The sequence below is a fragment of the Condylura cristata genome, unplaced genomic scaffold, assembly GCF_000260355.1.
Source record: "Condylura cristata isolate star-nosed mole 26May11 unplaced genomic scaffold, ConCri1.0 scaffold00030, whole genome shotgun sequence".
Taxonomy (NCBI): Eukaryota; Metazoa; Chordata; class Mammalia; order Eulipotyphla; family Talpidae; genus Condylura; species Condylura cristata.
Genome location: NW_004567131.1, coordinates 3121855 through 3139986, shown reverse-complemented (window position 1 = coordinate 3139986; position 18132 = coordinate 3121855). Strand labels below are relative to the sequence as shown.

At 50.2% G+C, this 18132-nt stretch overlaps 1 protein-coding gene across 2 annotated transcripts in view; it reads left to right on the top strand.

Annotated features, from left to right (window-relative positions):
• The window catches only part of TRIM67 (tripartite motif containing 67), a 42222-nt gene extending 24516 nt beyond the window's left edge, over positions 1-17706 (top strand). Inside the window, exons 4-10 of one of the 2 annotated variants that reach the window (XM_012731387.1) lie at positions 1408-1518; positions 2801-2954; positions 4961-5106; positions 6237-6375; positions 7457-7760; positions 10146-10308; positions 11978-17706. In XM_012731387.1, the coding sequence (XP_012586841.1) occupies positions 1408-1518; positions 2801-2954; positions 4961-5106; positions 6237-6375; positions 7457-7760; positions 10146-10308; positions 11978-12043 (1083 nt within the window). In that variant the 3' untranslated portion in view covers positions 12044-17706. Of the gene's footprint in view, positions 1-1407; positions 1519-2800; positions 2961-4960; positions 5107-6236; positions 6376-7456; positions 7761-10145; positions 10309-11977 lie in introns of both variants that reach the window. The other variant, XM_004691138.2, reaches the window with a different exon arrangement.
• Positions 17707-18132: the final 426 nt, after the last annotated feature.

Below are 18132 nucleotides of genomic sequence, written 5' to 3'. Positions count from 1 at the left end.
ATGAATCTTGTTATTTTCAAGTCAAAAGTCTATCCTCTTCCATCAGCTCTAAGTTCTTATTTTCTAAGGGTCTTCCCCCCACTTTTTCTTTGCATAAAAGAACTGGGGAGTAGGCCAGAGGTACAGTGTGTGAGAGAGTTCATCAGATACGTACTAGGGAGCGGAACAGGCAGGTTTACTGAAGTACACTAAGGGGAGGAGCAGACAAGACAGGAAATGTCTGCTGTGAGGGTCAGCTTCCTGGCTGGGGATCAAACTCAGGCTGTGATAGCACTGAGACTTAATTCCTACACCATCAGGGAGTCCCTAAGGAACTCCTCTTATTCTCATCTTGCACACTAGAAGTGACCAGTGACAGGGATGTGTCTGTGTCTGCTGAGATCTTCAGTTCTGCCTCCTTCTTTCTCTGATAGCTCATGTACTCATTATAATTGCTGCTGGTAATAACATGACCAACATCCACTGCAGGCCTGGGAGTGTCTACTGAGTCCAGGCAGGTGCCCTGTGAACACTCCGCATTGACAAAGGACTGCTTCATTGTCCAGGGGTCTTGACCTACTTTATAGACAGTTCCCAAGTGAATGGGAAAGTATTACTTTCAGTGGAGGATTATGGGTGTTTTGGTGGTGGGTGTGGTATGGTAATATCTGGGAAAGCATGAAATTCCTAAAATCATAAACAGTGTTGTAAACCAAAATTACCTCCATTAAAAAAAATGGAGGTAATAGAATTTAGGGCCCTCCCTGGTGGCTCAGTGGTTTAGGATGCAGCACTACAAGCTGGCCGCAATGGCTTCGGGACAAGTTCGATCCCCAATCCTGGAGGTGGCGCAGCAGATCTCTCCTGACCAGCCCGCTGCTCCCCTCAGCAGTGTACTTTGTCAACCTGCCTGTTCTGCTCCCCACTCTGTCTCTGGTGAATCCTCTCACCACCCCTGTACCTCTGGCCTGTATCCCAGTTCTCTATACATAAATTTTAAAAAATCTTTTAAAAAATAGAATTAAAGGAAAAAAATAGATTACTTTCAAAGAAAAAAGGATCGAATGTTGGTGATGGCCCATGGCTTAGAGGCAAAGCAACTGAGCCCATCAGTTACCCCTGGCCTCCCTACTCTGACTAGTAAGAAGGGAAATCAGATGTTATCACTGGTAAGTCCACATGGAGAGTCTCAGCTGACACCCTTCTCTGCTTTACTATCCAGAGTTCAGGAGTTTGCTCTGTTGGAGGGTGTGCTGTGGGTAGGGGTCCCTTTGACCACAGCTGGAGCTCAGGAACAGAGCTATGAAGGGACGCAAAGAGGTCTGGCCCAGCGCTGCCTCCTCTAGGGCGGACTCTAAGCTGTTTCTCCGGCTCTCTGCCACCAGATGACTCCGGAATGAGCAGTTACCAGGGATTCTTCTATTGCAGATGGTGTGGGACCAGATCAATCACTGCACATTGAAGCTGCGCCAGTCAACGGGACTGATGGAGTACTGCCTGGAGGTGATCAAGGAGAACGACCCCTCCGGGTTTCTGCAGGTGAGCTGGCTCCCAAGGACACCTGATGGACTTGGTTCTCTTCCCACAGCTGTTTCACTGCCCCTCGCCCAAACTAGTTGAAGTTTTAGAAAGTTCCCTTCCAATGACTTGGACTTGGGTAGATTCTCCTTTGCTCAGTGATTCCAAAAGATGTAGGTTTTCATCTTGGCTCTGCCTTTCACTAGCTGTGGCCATTTCTGTTATGTATTAAACGAGGAGGTCAAAGGGCATCATCTCAAAGGCCAAAATTCCATTTTTTACGCTCAGGCTACCAGAGGGCCTGATGCAACATCCCCCAATGGGAAAGGAGAGTCTTTCTTAAATAAGTTACAAAGATTGCACAGGAAGAAGTGAGTTTGTGGAATCTAAAGGACGCATTGCTCAATGTGCGGAGTCCTGCAGACCTGGACAGATGACCACCGCCTGAGGGGTCTCTGCAGCTTTGCCAGGGGGCTCTCTAGCAGCCAGGTCATGAGCGTCTCTGAGGAGCATGGCAATGATTCAGATGGGAACTCAGTCCTCTGTGAAGAAAAGGATGAATCCTTTTGATGAGTGCCTGAGAAGCATGCAGGCACACATACAAATGTTTGAAGGAGCAGGACTTTCCAGCAGAGTGGAGAAGAGAGCTGCAGGTGTCAATCAATGAAAATTTGAAGCAGAAACGCTCAGAAGGAAACACTTGAGCATGGAGTCACAGTGAGCTTCAAAATTCTGATGTTATAATAAATGCTTTCTTCATCTATTTTTTTTTAAAGATTTATTTGTGCATACAGAACTGGGGTACAGGCCAGAGGCTCAGGGGCGGTGAGAGGCTTCACCAGAGACAGAGTGGGGAGCAGAACAGGCAGATCGACGAAGTACACTGCTGAGGGGAGCAGCAGGCGGGTCAGGAGAGGTCTGCCACACCATGTGGTCATCTCTGGGGCAGACGGGAATCGAACTCAGGCGGAAGCGGCTTTAGATTCTCAGTGCTGTGCTTTAACCCACTGTGCCACCAGGGAGGGCCTCTTCATCTATTTTTAAAAGTATCAGCCGCTTCACAAAAGGTTTTGACCTCATAAAGGTTTTTGATCTTTAATAGCAAGTGCGTCTTTATGTTTAACATGTGCATACTTTTAAAATACGGTTTAAAACGTACAAAGCATGTTATCTGTGCAGTCTCTCACTGGTGAGGAAAGCCCATTCGCTTCCCTGGGAGAGGCGAAGCCTTTTCTCCTTGCTCACCACTGGCTGCACACTTTTTCTTTTGTAAGCTGAAACCTTAAACTCTGTTCCCTTTAAGATCTCAGATGCTCTGATCAAGCGTGTCCAAGTGTCTCAGGAGCAGTGGGTCAAAGGTGCCCTGGAGCCAAAAGTGTCTGCGGAATTTGACCTGACTTTGGACAGCGAGCCGCTGCTGCAGGCCATCCACCAGCTGGACTTCATTCAGATGAAATGTAGGGGTGAGCCGTGGTTGGCCCAACTCAGTGCTTCACTCTGAGGGGCGTCACTCGGAAGAGGCCGTTCAGTGGCACTGGAACCCTTATGATACATTACTCGAGGCAAGGGGGAGGGGGATGCCAAGTCACAGACTCAGGGTCAAGTCCCACCTCTGCCACCCACTGGCTGTGAGGCCTAGCACAGGTAGCATCCAGTATGGGTTTGTAAAGGTGAATCACCTGTTCATTTGGAGACCCTTAATGCACACGTGCCAGACACTATTTACCATGTTCAGAGTACACAATCTGAGCAAACCTACAAACTCCCTCACAAGGCTAGAGAAGGAAATAGATAATACACAGACAGTCTACGATAGGGTGTCTGATAGTGGCAGGTGCTAAGAAAAGGTGCTTTTCTGGTGAAGGGGACAGCAGTATATACGGGAAAGAGGCAAGGGGAGTATTTTGAAGTGAAGAGAAGAGAGATGCAATACAGGGAATAACATTCCAGTTAGCTCAGGGCTGTGCAAAGGTCCTGGGGCAGGGATATGTTTTCTGTTTTCCAAGAAGAGCAGAGAGGTCAGAGGTGGCAGCAGAGCCAACAAGGTAGAGGATGAAAGGTGATCAGATAGTCATGCGACACAGCTACGGGTTTAAGTTTGCGTAAGTTGCCCACATTACAAAATGAGCAAATGATGGCCAAAACCAGAGACTTGTTCTGAAGTCTGACTCTTCAGAGGCATCAAGGGTCCATTCAGGAGAGGGAATAAAGTTGTTTGGCTTTGGTTTTTTTGCTTTTTTTTTTTTTTTAACTAAGTATCACAGGACTGAGTGCCACACCTATAGAATCTGTGCACTCAGGAAAATCCTTACCTGCGAAATATGTGGCCATTTTTAAACCACCACCCCCCAAAACAAGTCTTTTGCTCACTCCCACACTCAGCTTACAGGTTGGGTGAGATTCGGAAATATCACCTGCTCTAGGTGTAAATGAGCTTGTGCTGAGGAGGAGGAACCTGGCCTACTGGGGTTGCTGAAGGAGGGGTGGCTTTGTAACTTGGGGATGTGGGAGAGGGAGGTTGGGGATGTTTTGATGGGATGGGGTAGTGGAAATCACAAGGGAAGCTGGAGAGGGAACAGCAGAGTCTAGAAGCAAAGAGATAATGTCTACATACTCATTAACTATGGTTTGGAGAATCAGGCTGAGCTCAGCCAGTCCTGAGAGCAAATCTATAAGCAGGACAGAGATTGCCTTCCATGAAACCATCAGTTAAACCTGCCCAGTTAGACGGTGCCCTAATATTGAGAGCCAAACTGAAATCTGTAGCTTTTACAAAACAGGGGTTGCAATTTTTCCTTTAAAAATGTGTCCATATCGACTATGTTTCTAAAATCTTTTGACACTGAACACCACTAGGAAATAAAAATAGCAAGAGGAAAAAGCAAACATCACAAGTTATGATACATTTGATTCAAATCCTTTATTTTATGCATTGACTGTCTAATGCTCTAGTCACTTCTTTTTCCCAAATTGGGTCCCCTGGGCTTTAAAAATGCTTCTAGCCAATGACCCAATGACTTAAACATGGTTGTGCATATAGCATAGCCATTCCCAGGTGTAAGCTGCACGCTAGCCCTGGCCAGAGGGTCTGTGTAGCCTGTGCTAAGTCTGGGAGACAGATGGACCTAGCTTTTGGGGTACATGGCAAATCCTCACAGGTCTGAAATTCAAAAGCAGTACTTCCCAATGGACAGGTTGGTGAAAAGACAGTCCTTCCTCAGGGCTACAGACTCAGACTGGGGGTGTCTAGTGGGCCTACCCTTGTCCCCAGATTCCAAGACATCCCCTGGGCTGAGCAGGGTACGATCGCCTGTAACTGTGGGACTCCAGGCTGAGGTGTGCGTGCAAGAGACTGGGGGTTCCCGCAGGGTGACCTGGGCTTGGGGATAAGGAAGTGGGTACAGAGGGTATCCTGACACCCTGAGCAGGACAGGGCACGTTAACCCACCGGTTCCGCTCACAGTGCCGCCGGTCCCGCTCCTGCAGCTGGAGAAGTGCTGCACGCGCAACAACAGTGTCACGCTGGCCTGGAGGATGCCGCCCTTCACCCACAGCCCCGTGGACGGCTACATCCTGGAGCTGGACGACGGCGATGGGGGGCAGTTCCGGGTAAGGCCCTGCTGCTCAGGGCTCAGGATTTCTGATGAGGTGTTTGAGGCGCAGCTTTTCACGGATACCTTTTGTTTTAAAGATGTATTTGCTTATGCATATAAGAACTGGGGGCCAGGCCAGAGTTGTGGGGGCGAGAGGGTTCACCAGAGACAGAATGGGGAGCAGCACAGGCGGATTGCCTGAAATACACTGCTGAGCGGAGTTGCTGGCAAGAAAGGAGAGTTCTGCTGTGCCATGTGGGTCAGCTCCCTGGCTGGGGGCTCGAACTGTGCTGTAGTGGCTGTGAACAGTTCGCTTGAACCCAGAACAGCTTCAAAGAGCTTTGCTTTAACCCAGTGCGCTACCAGGGAGGGCCTCTACTGATACTTAGAAAGGACATCAACCCCAAGGACAGAGGCCTGGGAGTCTGGCCTCCTGGGAGATCGGGCTTCTCCCCCAAGGACCACTTCTAAACAGGCTCAGCAGGCAGAGTGGCACCACCAAGAAAAGTGGAGATGTATTTTCTGTGAGGACCGACCCAGATCTGAGGCAAGCTTCAGAGAAGCTGTCACAAGCATGGGCCTTATTCCCAGTTCATCGCATCAGCCCAGTCATCTCCATTCTTCAACATTTGTCCACATAGCCCCCCTCATGCATCTCCCTGTCACCTCAATATTCTGTCACACCTTGCCTTGCCTGGTTCACAAGTTATTTTACTGGGCACTCCCTGGCTTGAGCAGTCGTGGGCAGCGGTGCTTGCCCTCACCCCAGCCCACCCTGAAACTGAGGCCCCAGGCTGATGTGTACAAGAGGCTGGGGGTTTCTGTACAGTGGCCAGGGAGAGAATTCAGCTCCCTCTCTGTCGGGGACCCCAGGTTCAGGAGCAGGATGTCCTGAGGCAGCGTCCCAGTTGGCGCAGATGTGCCAACCGTCTCTGTCTCCCTAAGACGCATCACGCCTCACAGATTCGTGTGGCTTCTGGTTTGAACATGGTCTGTCTTCCTGCTGCCATGCATCCAAATTTGCCCTGTTCAGTAACTCCATTGGGGTGATAGCACTTTGACTGTTTTAAATGGGAGCAGGAACCAGTTGCAAAGAGAACATTTCCAAATAGCAGAGGCTTCTAATGGGCAGCCTTCTTCTTGCAGGAAGTGTATGTGGGCAAGGAGACACTGTGCACCATCGACGGGCTTCACTTCAACAGCACCTACAATGCCAGAGTCAAGGCTTTCAACTCATCCGGCGTTGGGCCTTACAGTAAAACTGTGGTCCTGCAGACTTCCGATGGTGAGCGCTGGGGTGTCCTGGGCACAGAAACAGAGCTACTAAAGGAGAAAACTGGGGTTCCAGGCCCAACTCAAATTTTGTCTCATGGACCAGGAAAAAGCTATCAGCTGCTTAAAGAGGGAAGGAGGAGGGAGTGGAGGGTCTGGGTTAGGGGTAAGGGACCAAATCGGGCAGTCCTCACTGGACAGTCCCAGGGACAGGGAGTTCATGGTGCCAAGGTGGCATGTGCTGGTCCTGTCCCTGGAGTCCCCAGCACAAGAGATCAGCTCTGACGTTTCCACACCTTGCTGGGTCCTTTCCGGTTTCACACAACAGAGCACATCAATATCCCATTGGGTTTTGACTACCCAAGTCCTCAGCGGGGACTGATGAGACAAAGAATGTGTCCCAATGGGAGTCTGTCCTGCTGAGCACAGCACACCCCAGCCTGAGCTGCAGAGGCCCCAGAAAGAGGCCCGTATTGTGTTCATTGTCATCATTTATCCCGGGACATCCCCTGGTTGCCCTGAGAAAAGTGTTACATGCCTGGGCTGTCTCTCAGAGTCATTTTATAAATCGCCAAGAGGTGACTTGCTTTTTGCTCCTTCAGCCCTCATGCAGCATGTTGTATTGGTAAATCTAGAGGGCTGAGGGCTTTAGAGTGCAGAAAGGGGGCACTACCGCATGGACTGGAGGCGGGGAAACTGAACTCTGACCGTGGCTACATCCCTGCACTGTCTGTGTGTCACGAGGCAGGTGTGGCTACAGGCTTACTTGAGCTCACAGCAGCAAACACAGTGGAGAAGGCAGAAGGATGTTAGAAACCAGAACTCCACAAAATGCATCTAGGTTTGGGACTGCAAGGCCCGAATGCCTGTATTCCTCGGCACAGCAGGGTTCGTGGGACCGGAAACTTGGTGGAACTCAGAGAAAAACATGCATGCTCGTGTGTGCTTGTGCGTGATAACCACACAGGCAGGATATTTGATGATGGGTGCCCACTTCCTGGTAGATCCAAGTGGGACTGTGGCCCTGAGTCCAAGTTAGAGATGGCAGGTGGATTCCGTCCTCTAACCTGCTCCTCCTGCCTCTACCTTTCCAGTGGCCTGGTTCACATTTGACCCTAACTCTGGGCACCGGGACATCATTTTATCCAATGACAACCAGACAGCCACGTGCAGCAGCTACGATGACCGGGTGGTGCTGGGCACAGCCGCATTCTCCAAGGGCGTGCACTACTGGGAGCTGCACGTGGACCGATACGACAACCACCCAGACCCCGCCTTCGGAGTGGCCAGGGCCAGTGTGGTCAAGGACATGATGCTGGGCAAGGACGACAAGGCCTGGGCCATGTACGTGGACAACAACCGCAGCTGGTTCATGCACTGCAACTCCCACACCAACAGGTGCGCGGTGAGCCCTCGCCGGCGCTTCTCAGATCGGGGTGTTGGGGCACAGGGGCCTGAGGGACCAGCATCCCTTCTGCTATGCCCGAGTTCAGACGTCAGCCATTGTGGTGTCCACTTTCAGTTTTGACTCTGAACAGGGAGATGCGGCCGTTTGCCTGCAGCCCAGATGAGTCTGCTGCAGTGACTAGAGTGACGAGCATGAGTCCATTGCCAGGTTCCTCAGTGAGTTACACCACCAGGGTCTCCTCCTGCTGCGCTTCTCCTGGTTCTGTTCTGCCTTCCAGTCCACAGTTGTGTGGCTGAAGAGCCAGTAACTCCAGGGCTGTGTCCAGGTGTCTGCAGAGAGAGCAGGTGCCCTTGCCACGGCTGGTCACTTACCCGGTATGACCCCTACTGCCCCACCTCCCTTGAGTCCAGACAGTGCCCTCCAACAAGGTGGGCATAAGGAGGGCAGGGATTATTGGGGTGCTTGCTGCTAATGGTTCTGCCAAGCCCCCCCAACCCCCCACCCACCGCTAAACTGCTTCACCCTGAGGCTGACCCTAGGAATGGCATTACCAGAGTAAACACAGGAAATTCCCATCCTGGGAAAGAAGGTCCCTTTGGGGCTGGCCTCTTCCAAGGACTTGGGGTGCCCTGGTCTCACTCTTCAGACACAGAGAAGGCCATGGGACCCATGTCCCCTTGCAGCTTGGTGTTCTCTTTCTCTTCTTGCCAGGGATATTGTGCTCACCTGGCCTGTGAATGTGTTTGTAGTGGGGTGAGGTGGGATGACAAGGGAACCCAGAAATGGTGAGTTGTAGCACCCTGAGTTGCCTCCTTGCTTTGGAGTCTCCTTCCTAGTCCCCTGAGGGCCATGTCCCAACATAGGACAGGCAAAGAGCTGACTTCACTGGGCCTCACTCCAGTCAAAGTTTATCTGGAAGGTTTCTGTGTTCTGGGCCCATCTGCAACTTCTACAAACCTCCCTAGAGTCTGGATCTGGAGCAAGGGATTGGCAGGAGATTGAACACTCCCCCCGCTCTCCCCCCACGCCCTCCAGCCTACATTCACTGGCAGTGCCCTCTGTCTCCAGAGGCTGGGGAGGGCAGACACCTCTCTGTATCTGCTGCCTGGGCCCTGCGTGCTGATCGGGTACAGAAGCTGACCAGACGCAGCACTGGCCTGCTCCAGCCCCTGTTCACAGACCACAAAGGGACTGAATCTAGATATACCCACTTTTCTTATGCCGAGAAGCACTCAGATTCTCTGTCTGCAGAAGAGAGGAGAGCCCATGCTCAGTGCCAGACACTGCAGGAAGAACCTGATTTATAAGGTCTCAGTAAGTCCTCACAAAAGTACTGTCTTTTTGCTATTTTACCAATGAGACTAGGGCTTAGAGAGGTTAAAAATAGTAGTCCAGATCACAAGCAAATGAGGGGTACTGTCAGGGGTTAGCTCAGATTCCCAGCTCGAGTTTTATATATGTATGAAGGAATGGGGGAACATGGATTTCAAGCACCCCTCGCAGAAACCTTAGCTGAGACCACTTGGGTGGGAGGCATATTCCTGTCGCCACTGGGTGGCCGCTCTCCAAATAGCACCGAAGGCCCCATTGCAGTTCCCCTTTCCCACCTGCAGGATCCTCCTGTCCTGGGGTCCCAAGCACACCATTTGGAAGATGCTCCCCAAAGCAAACCCTTCTGCTAGGGACTCCACCAAATCCTCTGCATGACATTCCTGTGCTCTCGGCCTCCCATCAGCCTCTAGCTGACCAGCTTAGTCCCCATCAGGAAAGGATGGTCAAGACCAAGAGGAGCCAGAAGACTGAGGCCTGGGAAGAGGGACCAGGCCTAGGCCCCCCTGGAGAGTGCTGCTCCCTTAAAGACTCCACCGCATTTGGGGGCTATGAATTCCCACCACTCACGAAATGTGGAATCACCCACCTTCTCCAAGATCTTCACAATTTACATTCTCTCAGGGTCCCCTGCGGGATGGGAATTGGCTAAAACTAAAAGGGGGACCAAGTTGGTTCTTGTCCTGGGCAGGTGTAAGAGCTTCCTTCCCTTGCTCCTGGTGCCACATTTCCAAGTGGGACCTACTCAGCAAACCCCAGCTCCCGTGCACGCAGGCCGCTGACACTGTCAGCAAAGAGAGGAATGCCATCACCTGGCCCCTCTAGCACAGAGGTCTTCCAATGGAGAGGTGTCCTGGTGGGGCCCCTTACCTGGCGAGTGCACCTCCAGAGAAGGCTCGTGGCCCAGAAGAGCAGTGCCTGCCCCGCCACGGGGGCTGTGTTTTTAGGGACGGGTCTTCTAACGGCCTTGAAATGATTCTCTGGAGCCTTCACCTGCACCCCCGGTCAGGTGTGGTAAAGAGGCTCCCTGGCGCTTCTCTCCCCAGGACAGAAGGCGGTGTGTGCAAGGGGGCGACCGTCGGCGTGCTGCTGGACCTGAATAAGCACACTCTGACCTTCTTCATCAATGGGCAGCAACAGGGCCCCACAGCCTTCAGCCATGTGGATGGAGTCTTCATGCCAGCACTCAGCCTCAACCGCAATGTGCAGGTACCACAACTCCCTCCAGGATGCCCCCACCCCAGACCTGGGAGCCTCCTTAGTACACTTGGGCAAGTGGGCCACGAAGAAGCCACTATAGTGCCTGCTCAGGTGAGAGTTTGCCTGCCCAGCCACCTTGGGCATTCCCGGGAGCCCAGTCTCTCTGCACTGTTCAATTCTTACTGGTTCACCTACTGGCAAGCAGAAACTGGACAGCAGCTTGGGAACGAACATTGTAGGGAGAAGCAAAAGAGGGTGGGGGAAGGAAGTGTGGGTGATTCCACTTTCTGGAACAGCACAATGAAGAAATGCAGTCATGGGAGAACAGTCAGTGCCCCTTGCGCCCAGCTTGGATCCAGTGGGCAGCTGTGTGCTGGGACCTTGCAGGTGGGGATTCTGAGCCTTTGTGTGGTTTTCCCAAGAGGAAAAATTACAAAGGAGAGTTGGGAGAGATGAGGCTGTGCAACACCCCCCCCCACACACACACACACACACAGCCCCACGTTCCCATGAAGCAGGCAGGAAACTTGTCCTTTTAGGTCTCAAGCTGGGTCCAGCCCCAGAGGAGTGCTGGTGGCTCAGGGGTCCCAAAGCAGACAGATGAAATGGGATCCCAGTGCCCGTGTGAGGGACAAGAGAATCGCGGGGCAGATTTTTTTCTGGCACATCGCACACCAAACACCCCTGCCCCCAGGGAGGGCTTGGTCCTGCTTTGTGCTGTCCATTGGACCTGAGCGCGTGGGTCTGTGCCCATCGCTGCTGGCTGGTTTGACCCCCGCAAGAAGGTTTGGATGCAGCTGGGATATGGGCCCCAAGTCCCCAGGGTTAATAAAACTGATGTAGGAAAGGAATGAGCCCTGGAGAGAAAGCAGAAACAATTGATCATGTACAGCTCAATGGTTAGAGACACTGACCTCCATGCAGTCAAAATCCACATGGAACTTGACACCACCGCCCCAACTTAACTAACAGCTTGCTCTCGGCCAGAAGACTTACTGATAATTTTTTTTAACTGATAATTTATATATATATATATATATATATATATATATATATATATATATATATATATATATATGTCTGATTTTCGATTGCAAATGACACCATGAGGTCTATTAGTATTTGTATGGTAGGTTTTTATCTATTTTACCTTTTTATAATAGAGCTGTGTGTGTAGTATGGTAGCAAACAGCAAACTAGACTACTATCTGCATACATTTTATGTACTCGTGACAGATCTTTTCCTACTTTTCCCCATATTTCTAGGCTATGTGGTTTGTCTGGGAGCTTTTTCAAATTGCCACAAATTTCCCCTCCAATTTTCCATTGCATTTATTAAAAAAAAAAACAACCCATGTGTGGGTGGCCTGTGAGACCCAGTATGCGGGGCACTCACTTGGCTGGGCTCCTAGCAGGCAGGACACAGTGGAGAACGCAGGCAGCTGTGTCGTTCTTCTGAGGAGAGAGGCTCAACCCAGCTCCTAGGAGACCTCACCTCAGAGATACCACACAGCATAATAAACAGCAGGTCCACAGGACAGTGCACCCTGACTGCTGCCTGTGGGGCCCAGAAAGAACAAGTGGAGGGAGCTGCTGACAGCCGTGCGCCATGAGGGCCAGGGGTGGGTTCCTCAGGCAGCCTCCCCTACCCTCTGCCCCTTCCTCTCTTCTTTTCCAGGTCACCCTGCACACAGGGCTGGAAGTTCCGACAAACCTGGGGCGGTCAAAGCTGTCAGGCAACTAGCCTCCCAGCTCAGCTCTGCTCTGGCTCTTCTGGGGACAGCCCGCATCCCTCACTACGTTGACATGACGAGGGCAGGACGACCTGGTCACGGGTGCAACCCAGCAGCCACTGAGTATCTTAAGGACATGTTTTCTTTGAGGGACACAGAATGGGTCTGCAGGCCAGGTTTGTTGAGGCCACCCTTGATGGTGACCGTGCGTTTCATCTTTGTTCCACCTGGATGTTACAAATACAAAGAGGAAATTTCTCAAGGGAATGAGGAAGTATTCAGGGCTTATGGTCATGTTTCTTGCCATCTGGTCTCACAGCCTGTCTTTGAGGCCATGGGGAAGGGAGTGGGAGGGGAAAGCAGACTTCCAGAATGGCATACTGAGAACAAGAGTCTGGGAGACACTTTGGAATCACAGACCCCTGGTGTCGACCCTCTGTGGGCATGGTACTCCTTCACAGCCCCAAGCCTACAGGTTCCCATCTCTGGCAGGAAAAGTTATTTGAGTTTTGGTCCTGGAGTCTTCAGTAGGTTACACTACTCACAGACCCAATCCAGATGGGACATTAATCATTACTCTTGTTCTTTGCCTCTCTTTGAACTGTTGAGAATCTTTTTAAATGGCTTCCGTAGGTTCTTCATTAATCAATCTCTCTTTCTCTCTCTCTGTCTCTTTTTCTCTTTCTCTCTCCACATAGACAATAACTAAAATTCTTTCACTCCATTCTTCATTCTTAGACACATACAAACCACTGGAGTTTGAATGACTGTGTGATGCATCTCCCTTTAGTTGGTAGCACTTTCTGGAACTGGCTCCCAAGAAATTAACTGCAAAGCTGTCTCATTTCCTCTCAGATGGGAGCCCTGGGGAAGCCTCTTAGAGAGGCTTTACCTTTACTTTACCTTTACTTTAGATCGACTCCACCATAGTCAGGAAAGCAAGAAGTACCCCCAGGGCAGGGCAGTTCTGTGGTGGCAGGGTGGACAGGACCTCTGAAGAGGGCAGGAATTAGATAGCAATATTGTGTTCCTAGTCCCTCAGCTTCCCAGCGTGAGCCCAGCGGGGGCTGTGTCCCATTGACCAAGGAGGAAGTGAGTCCTCTCCTTGCTGGGAACCCGAACAGGCTCCCTTGAGATCCATGTTGAGTCATTTCCATCTCTTGGAAGGATCTCGCTTTGCTCCAAAGTCTCGCCTGGAGCTCTCACGGTCCCTAGAGCACCTCACCCCTACCTGTACCCCCGGCCCCTCCACCCACTCTCTTCTTCCTCATCAGCTGCCACCTCCATCTCCATCTGGTCAAAGATCTTTCTCCTTTTTAAGAGAATATATTTTATCAAGCATTTTATTTTTGAGGTTGAGGAGTAACTTGTCTATTTGCTGGATTGGATTTTTATAAAACTTAGCCCGTAAACCGGCACCAACTGTGTTAACTTGGTTTCTAACCTGCTTTCCGAGCCATCCAGCCCCTACCCTCATTCAGCAGATTCGACAATCCTACCTCAAAGTCCGAGCACTTAGCCCACCAGACTCTTTCAGGCACCTTCAGGAGTCACTTGGTGCTGTATTTAAGCCTCAGTCACTGCCTCGGGGGCCCTGGAAACTATCACCTGCTTACAGGGGAGTGGAAGTCTTCCCTGTTGGTCCTTGACACAGCAAGTAGTTTCCAGGGTCCCTGGGGGCAGGCTTCATCCTATCCTGGAGGTGCGACCAGGGATTGTGCACAACCTGGCAGCCATGTCCTTCTCTGTGCAGCTTGCTCTTCTCGGCTTTTACTTCTCTCAGCTCCTTAGCCATAGCTCTGGGTGGGCTCTGCTGGGAGTGTGGGGAAGATTCCTGAAGATGGATCTTGGGCTTTCCAGACACATCTACTTTGGGAAATGTCGTGTCATCTTTTGGAAAAAGTAAGGCCAGTGTGCTGAAAGTAAAAGTGCTGTTGGAAAGGCAGCTAGGAAGGGCGGCCTGGCTGGGTGGCTTTGTACACGGAGACTGGATGAAAGGCTGGGAAACTGGACTTGGCTGACACTCTCAGGAGAGCTACCACCTAGGTCAGGGAGGTGTGGGAAAGGGAGAGAGGAAATTCCCACAATTACAGGTGGCCTCTTTAGGAAGAAAACTACCTGAAATTCAGAGAGAAACCACCAGGACTCCCTCCCCCACCTGCAGCAGTCAAGGAAGCCCTGTGAGTTTGGGGACCAGGTGAGACCCTTTTTCTAACTCCCTAGGAGGCCCAAAAGCAATATGGCTGATACCAGGGATCATAGCACCCAGCCCTTCTACAGCCACTCTCCTGTCTCCAGCACAAAACATTGTCAGGGATTTAAAGCAGAAGGCAACACACTTCTGTTTTTGAGGGATCAGCAATGAAGAGGGAACTCATCAACTCCTATGGTCTTATGTCACCCTCCAGAAGCCCCCTGGATTTGGAGAAACCACAGGTCATGGGATGCTCACTTGCCAACCAATTCTGTTACAAGATGGTGACACTTTTGTACACAAAAATTTTATCAAGATGATTGATGCTTTGGGGGCTCTGGCTGAGGAATGAGTAACTTGGTGTCCATCTATCAAGCAGTTTCAGTGAGAAAAGAATTCAAGGTGATTTAAAAGTCAAGTTCCATTGCATTGTAAATAATGCCTCTGTGACGTGGTTCTATGGTTTGTTCTTTGCTAGTGGGCCAGTTTGGTCAAAGTGTATGCCTTTCCTTTTCATATGAACCTCTTGAAAAAATATCAAACAGCATCTTACGGTATATCCTTGTTCCTAATTCAAAGCAACCTAAGGTATTTATTTACGCATAGCTCTGCTTCCTCTGCTCTGTCCTATTTGGGAAAATACTGATTCTAGTTGAAGTGACCATCAGTAATACCCACAAAGTAACTGAGCTAAAAACTATGAAACTGTGCACAGTGCTAGGCTGACTCTTCAGTTCTGTGTTCTGTGTACTTGCAACAGTGCCCTCAGCCACCCAGGGCCCACCAAGGTTGGTTGAGGACCTCACTTTCCACAGTGAGTCTGGGCAAAACTGGCATTCACCAAGAGCAAGGGGAACGGGGCCTTCCCTCCTGTTCTTGGTGCCTGGAATGCCCCAGCCTTATGGAGCCCTGCCCTCTGCCTCCCAGAGCACTCTCAGGATCAGAACGCAAGGCTCCATGTGTACTTCTAGGGACACTTGCATTTAAGCCTTAAATCTAATTGTTAGTGAAAGGCTCGGTCCCCTGTGAAGGTGTTTCAGCACAAGTGAGCAGGCAGCTCACAGCTAAAGCTGCTGCTGGCCCCATGCTACTGCTGGCTGTGAGGTAGAGCCAGGATAAAGTCCTTGGCAGGGAACTCAACAATGAAGAGGCCACAGAGGATGCCAGTATTTCTCGACCTCAGTGTTATTTTCATTTGGTGGTGGGCAATCCTCTGTTGTGGGATGTTTAGCAGCATCCCTCCCCTCCACCCCTAGATGCCTGCAGCCATCCCCAAGTTCATCATTACAAGGATAAGTTTCTGCAGGCATTGCCCAATGTCCCCTGGGGACATCCTGCCTGAGCAAGAACCATTATAAATGGGCTACATCAGTGGTTTGTCAGGTGTCGACACACAGTGATGCTTGGGGCATTCACTCCAGGGTACTACAGCTGCAGGCCTTCATCTTAAACCCCAAACCAGAACTGTCCCTAAGTCTAGTGTCAGGAAATGTGGGGGGAATGGAGTGAGCCACGAACAGCAGCCAGACTATGGAGGCTCACTCTGTATTGACAATGATACCCTGGAAAGCATCCCCCCAGCCCCACCTCATTCTTAGGAAGCAAAATTCCTAGCCTTCGTTTTTCTTGGCCACTTTTGACCAAATGTACTTTTGACCAGATATGTAGCCTTTAACTGTTTAAAAAATCAATTCTGATATCATTAGAAGATACTTAAGCTCAAAAAAATAATAAAGATGGTCAAGCATTATGCTGATCCTGGGAAATCACAAAGTTTTATTTTTTTGCAAGTAAACCAGTAACTTTTCACTGATATGCTCCTTGGCAGTTCCTTCCTAAAAAGGATCCTGGCAACTTATAAGTGGATAGTAATATAATGGGCATGTTTGGAACAGGATATATCGAGCAGGCCCCAGAACTTGTTTCTTATAAACTGGCTTTGATCTTGGTTTATGGTATAAGTGGGGGCAAAGCTCTTAAATAAAATAAAATGTTCCTGTGCCTCAGTATCCCCACCTGAAAACAGAACTAGTCATACTAACCTACCTCCTCTGACATAATGTGAGGATTTTAGAATAACACCTTAAATTTAACAAGTGTAGTCTTGCATCTATGGAGCCACAGTCAGTGAATCAGGCCTGTGTGGTGACTTTCGAGTGTTCTCTGACAGTGTCTTCCATCCAAGTGTCTTATGACAGACGCAAGTATTTTTGCATAGCTGCCTGGCCTTGAAGGAATAAAACTGACGTTTGACAGAGGCTCATCTGGCCGTGGAAGAAAACACTCCAAATGTGCCCATCCCCGCTAAGCCTGTGTAAGGTACTCTTATAAAGTCTGTGAACAGGCTTTGTGTCAGCATCTCATATCTCAAAGGCATCTGCACACGCAAGTCTCCTTGAAACACCAAAAGAGGTTAACCAGCCTTCCTGGGTCCCTGGTTACCTTCAGTTCTGGTATCTTAAGGGGATCCCCCAACCTGTCATGTGTCCTTCATTTCCAAAGATTTTGGCAGAGGGAGTAATTTTGAAAATCGGTGTCAGAGTACAATGAGATACAACTGAACAGCAGTCTAGAAGGCCGGTTATGCTACAAGGCGAAGGGGCTGCTGGTTGTCACATGGCTGGGCTGTCTGTCTGTCAAGAGGGATTCCCGGCTCTTTCAATGACTGACTTCAATCAAGAGTGGGGGTGGAGGCTTACAGGAAAGTCTCATCTGAAGGTGTCACTCTTCTATCAAAGGGCTGTGCCTGCTGAGGACACAGGCAGCCTCGCCCAGCCCTGGGAAGATCCAGGGCATGTGACACAGGCACCATTTACTAGCCAGGCCCTGGGTGGGGTGGGGGGGGGGGGTTGAGGTTTGGAAAAGTGGCTGCGAGCAGCTGTGGGAGCAGGAACATGGCTTCCAGAGTGACAGTCCTGCCAGAGACGGCCTTTCCAGCTCCTCCCATATCTGGTGACTGCAAAACCTAAGACCCAGACTCAGCGCCAAGAGGAAGCTGAGAGTAAGCAAAGTGGAAAATGTTAAATGCATGATGTAGAATTGCTGCTTTCACACTATTGTATTAAGCATGAGAGATGTTTGTTTAACGTTGGCAAAGGAATTCTAGAAGTACAAAAAGCGTTGTGTCCTTGTTTTGGCTGTCTGCACAAGTTCATTTTTCCTGCCTTTCTTTACCCATTTTCTCCCTTCACCGCCCCTCCCCCATCACATCCACTTTCTGTCACTAGTTGTTAGTATTTGGTGGCAGCTCTTGGTCCCGCTGGTGTTCACGTTCCACTGGGAACACGGTGGGGGGTAGTAAAGGGGAAGGAAAGCAACTTTTTTCTAATTTTTGTATTGGTATCCACAAGCGTTTGTATTTTTTGAATTGCAAACACTGTTTTCTGGTCTTTTGGGGGTTGGTTGAACTTTGTGTATTGCCTTTTGGAAAACCTAAGTTTTACCACAGTCTTAAGCAGATTTGAAATAAATTCTTTTCACACTGCCAACAACTGAAAGGTGGAGTTGGTCTGTAATTACTGCTAAGCACAAGGCCTGACTTTCTCCAAACTGGTTCTCACTGGCAATGAGGCAGAAGCTTTGTGTGTGTGTGGTGGGGGGCGGGGGGGCGGGGGGTGTGTCGGTGAGGGGGGACATGTCTGCCACACAGAAGGCCCACGGCACCATCAGGCAGCAGGGTCAAGGTCATGTGCCCAGGAAATCTTGTGATTATGTACACCTCTGAGTGATAAGGTACTACCTCAAACAGTGGGGAGTTCATGAAATTCATTTTTGCAAGAGGTAGTAAGGCTGGAAGCTTGTACCACTTCAGGTTAAGATAAATTCATGAATAGATCATTGATCATGGGTTACAAGGGCAATCAGGTTTGGGGAAAGCATCCTCACTAATCTGAGTATACGAAGTCA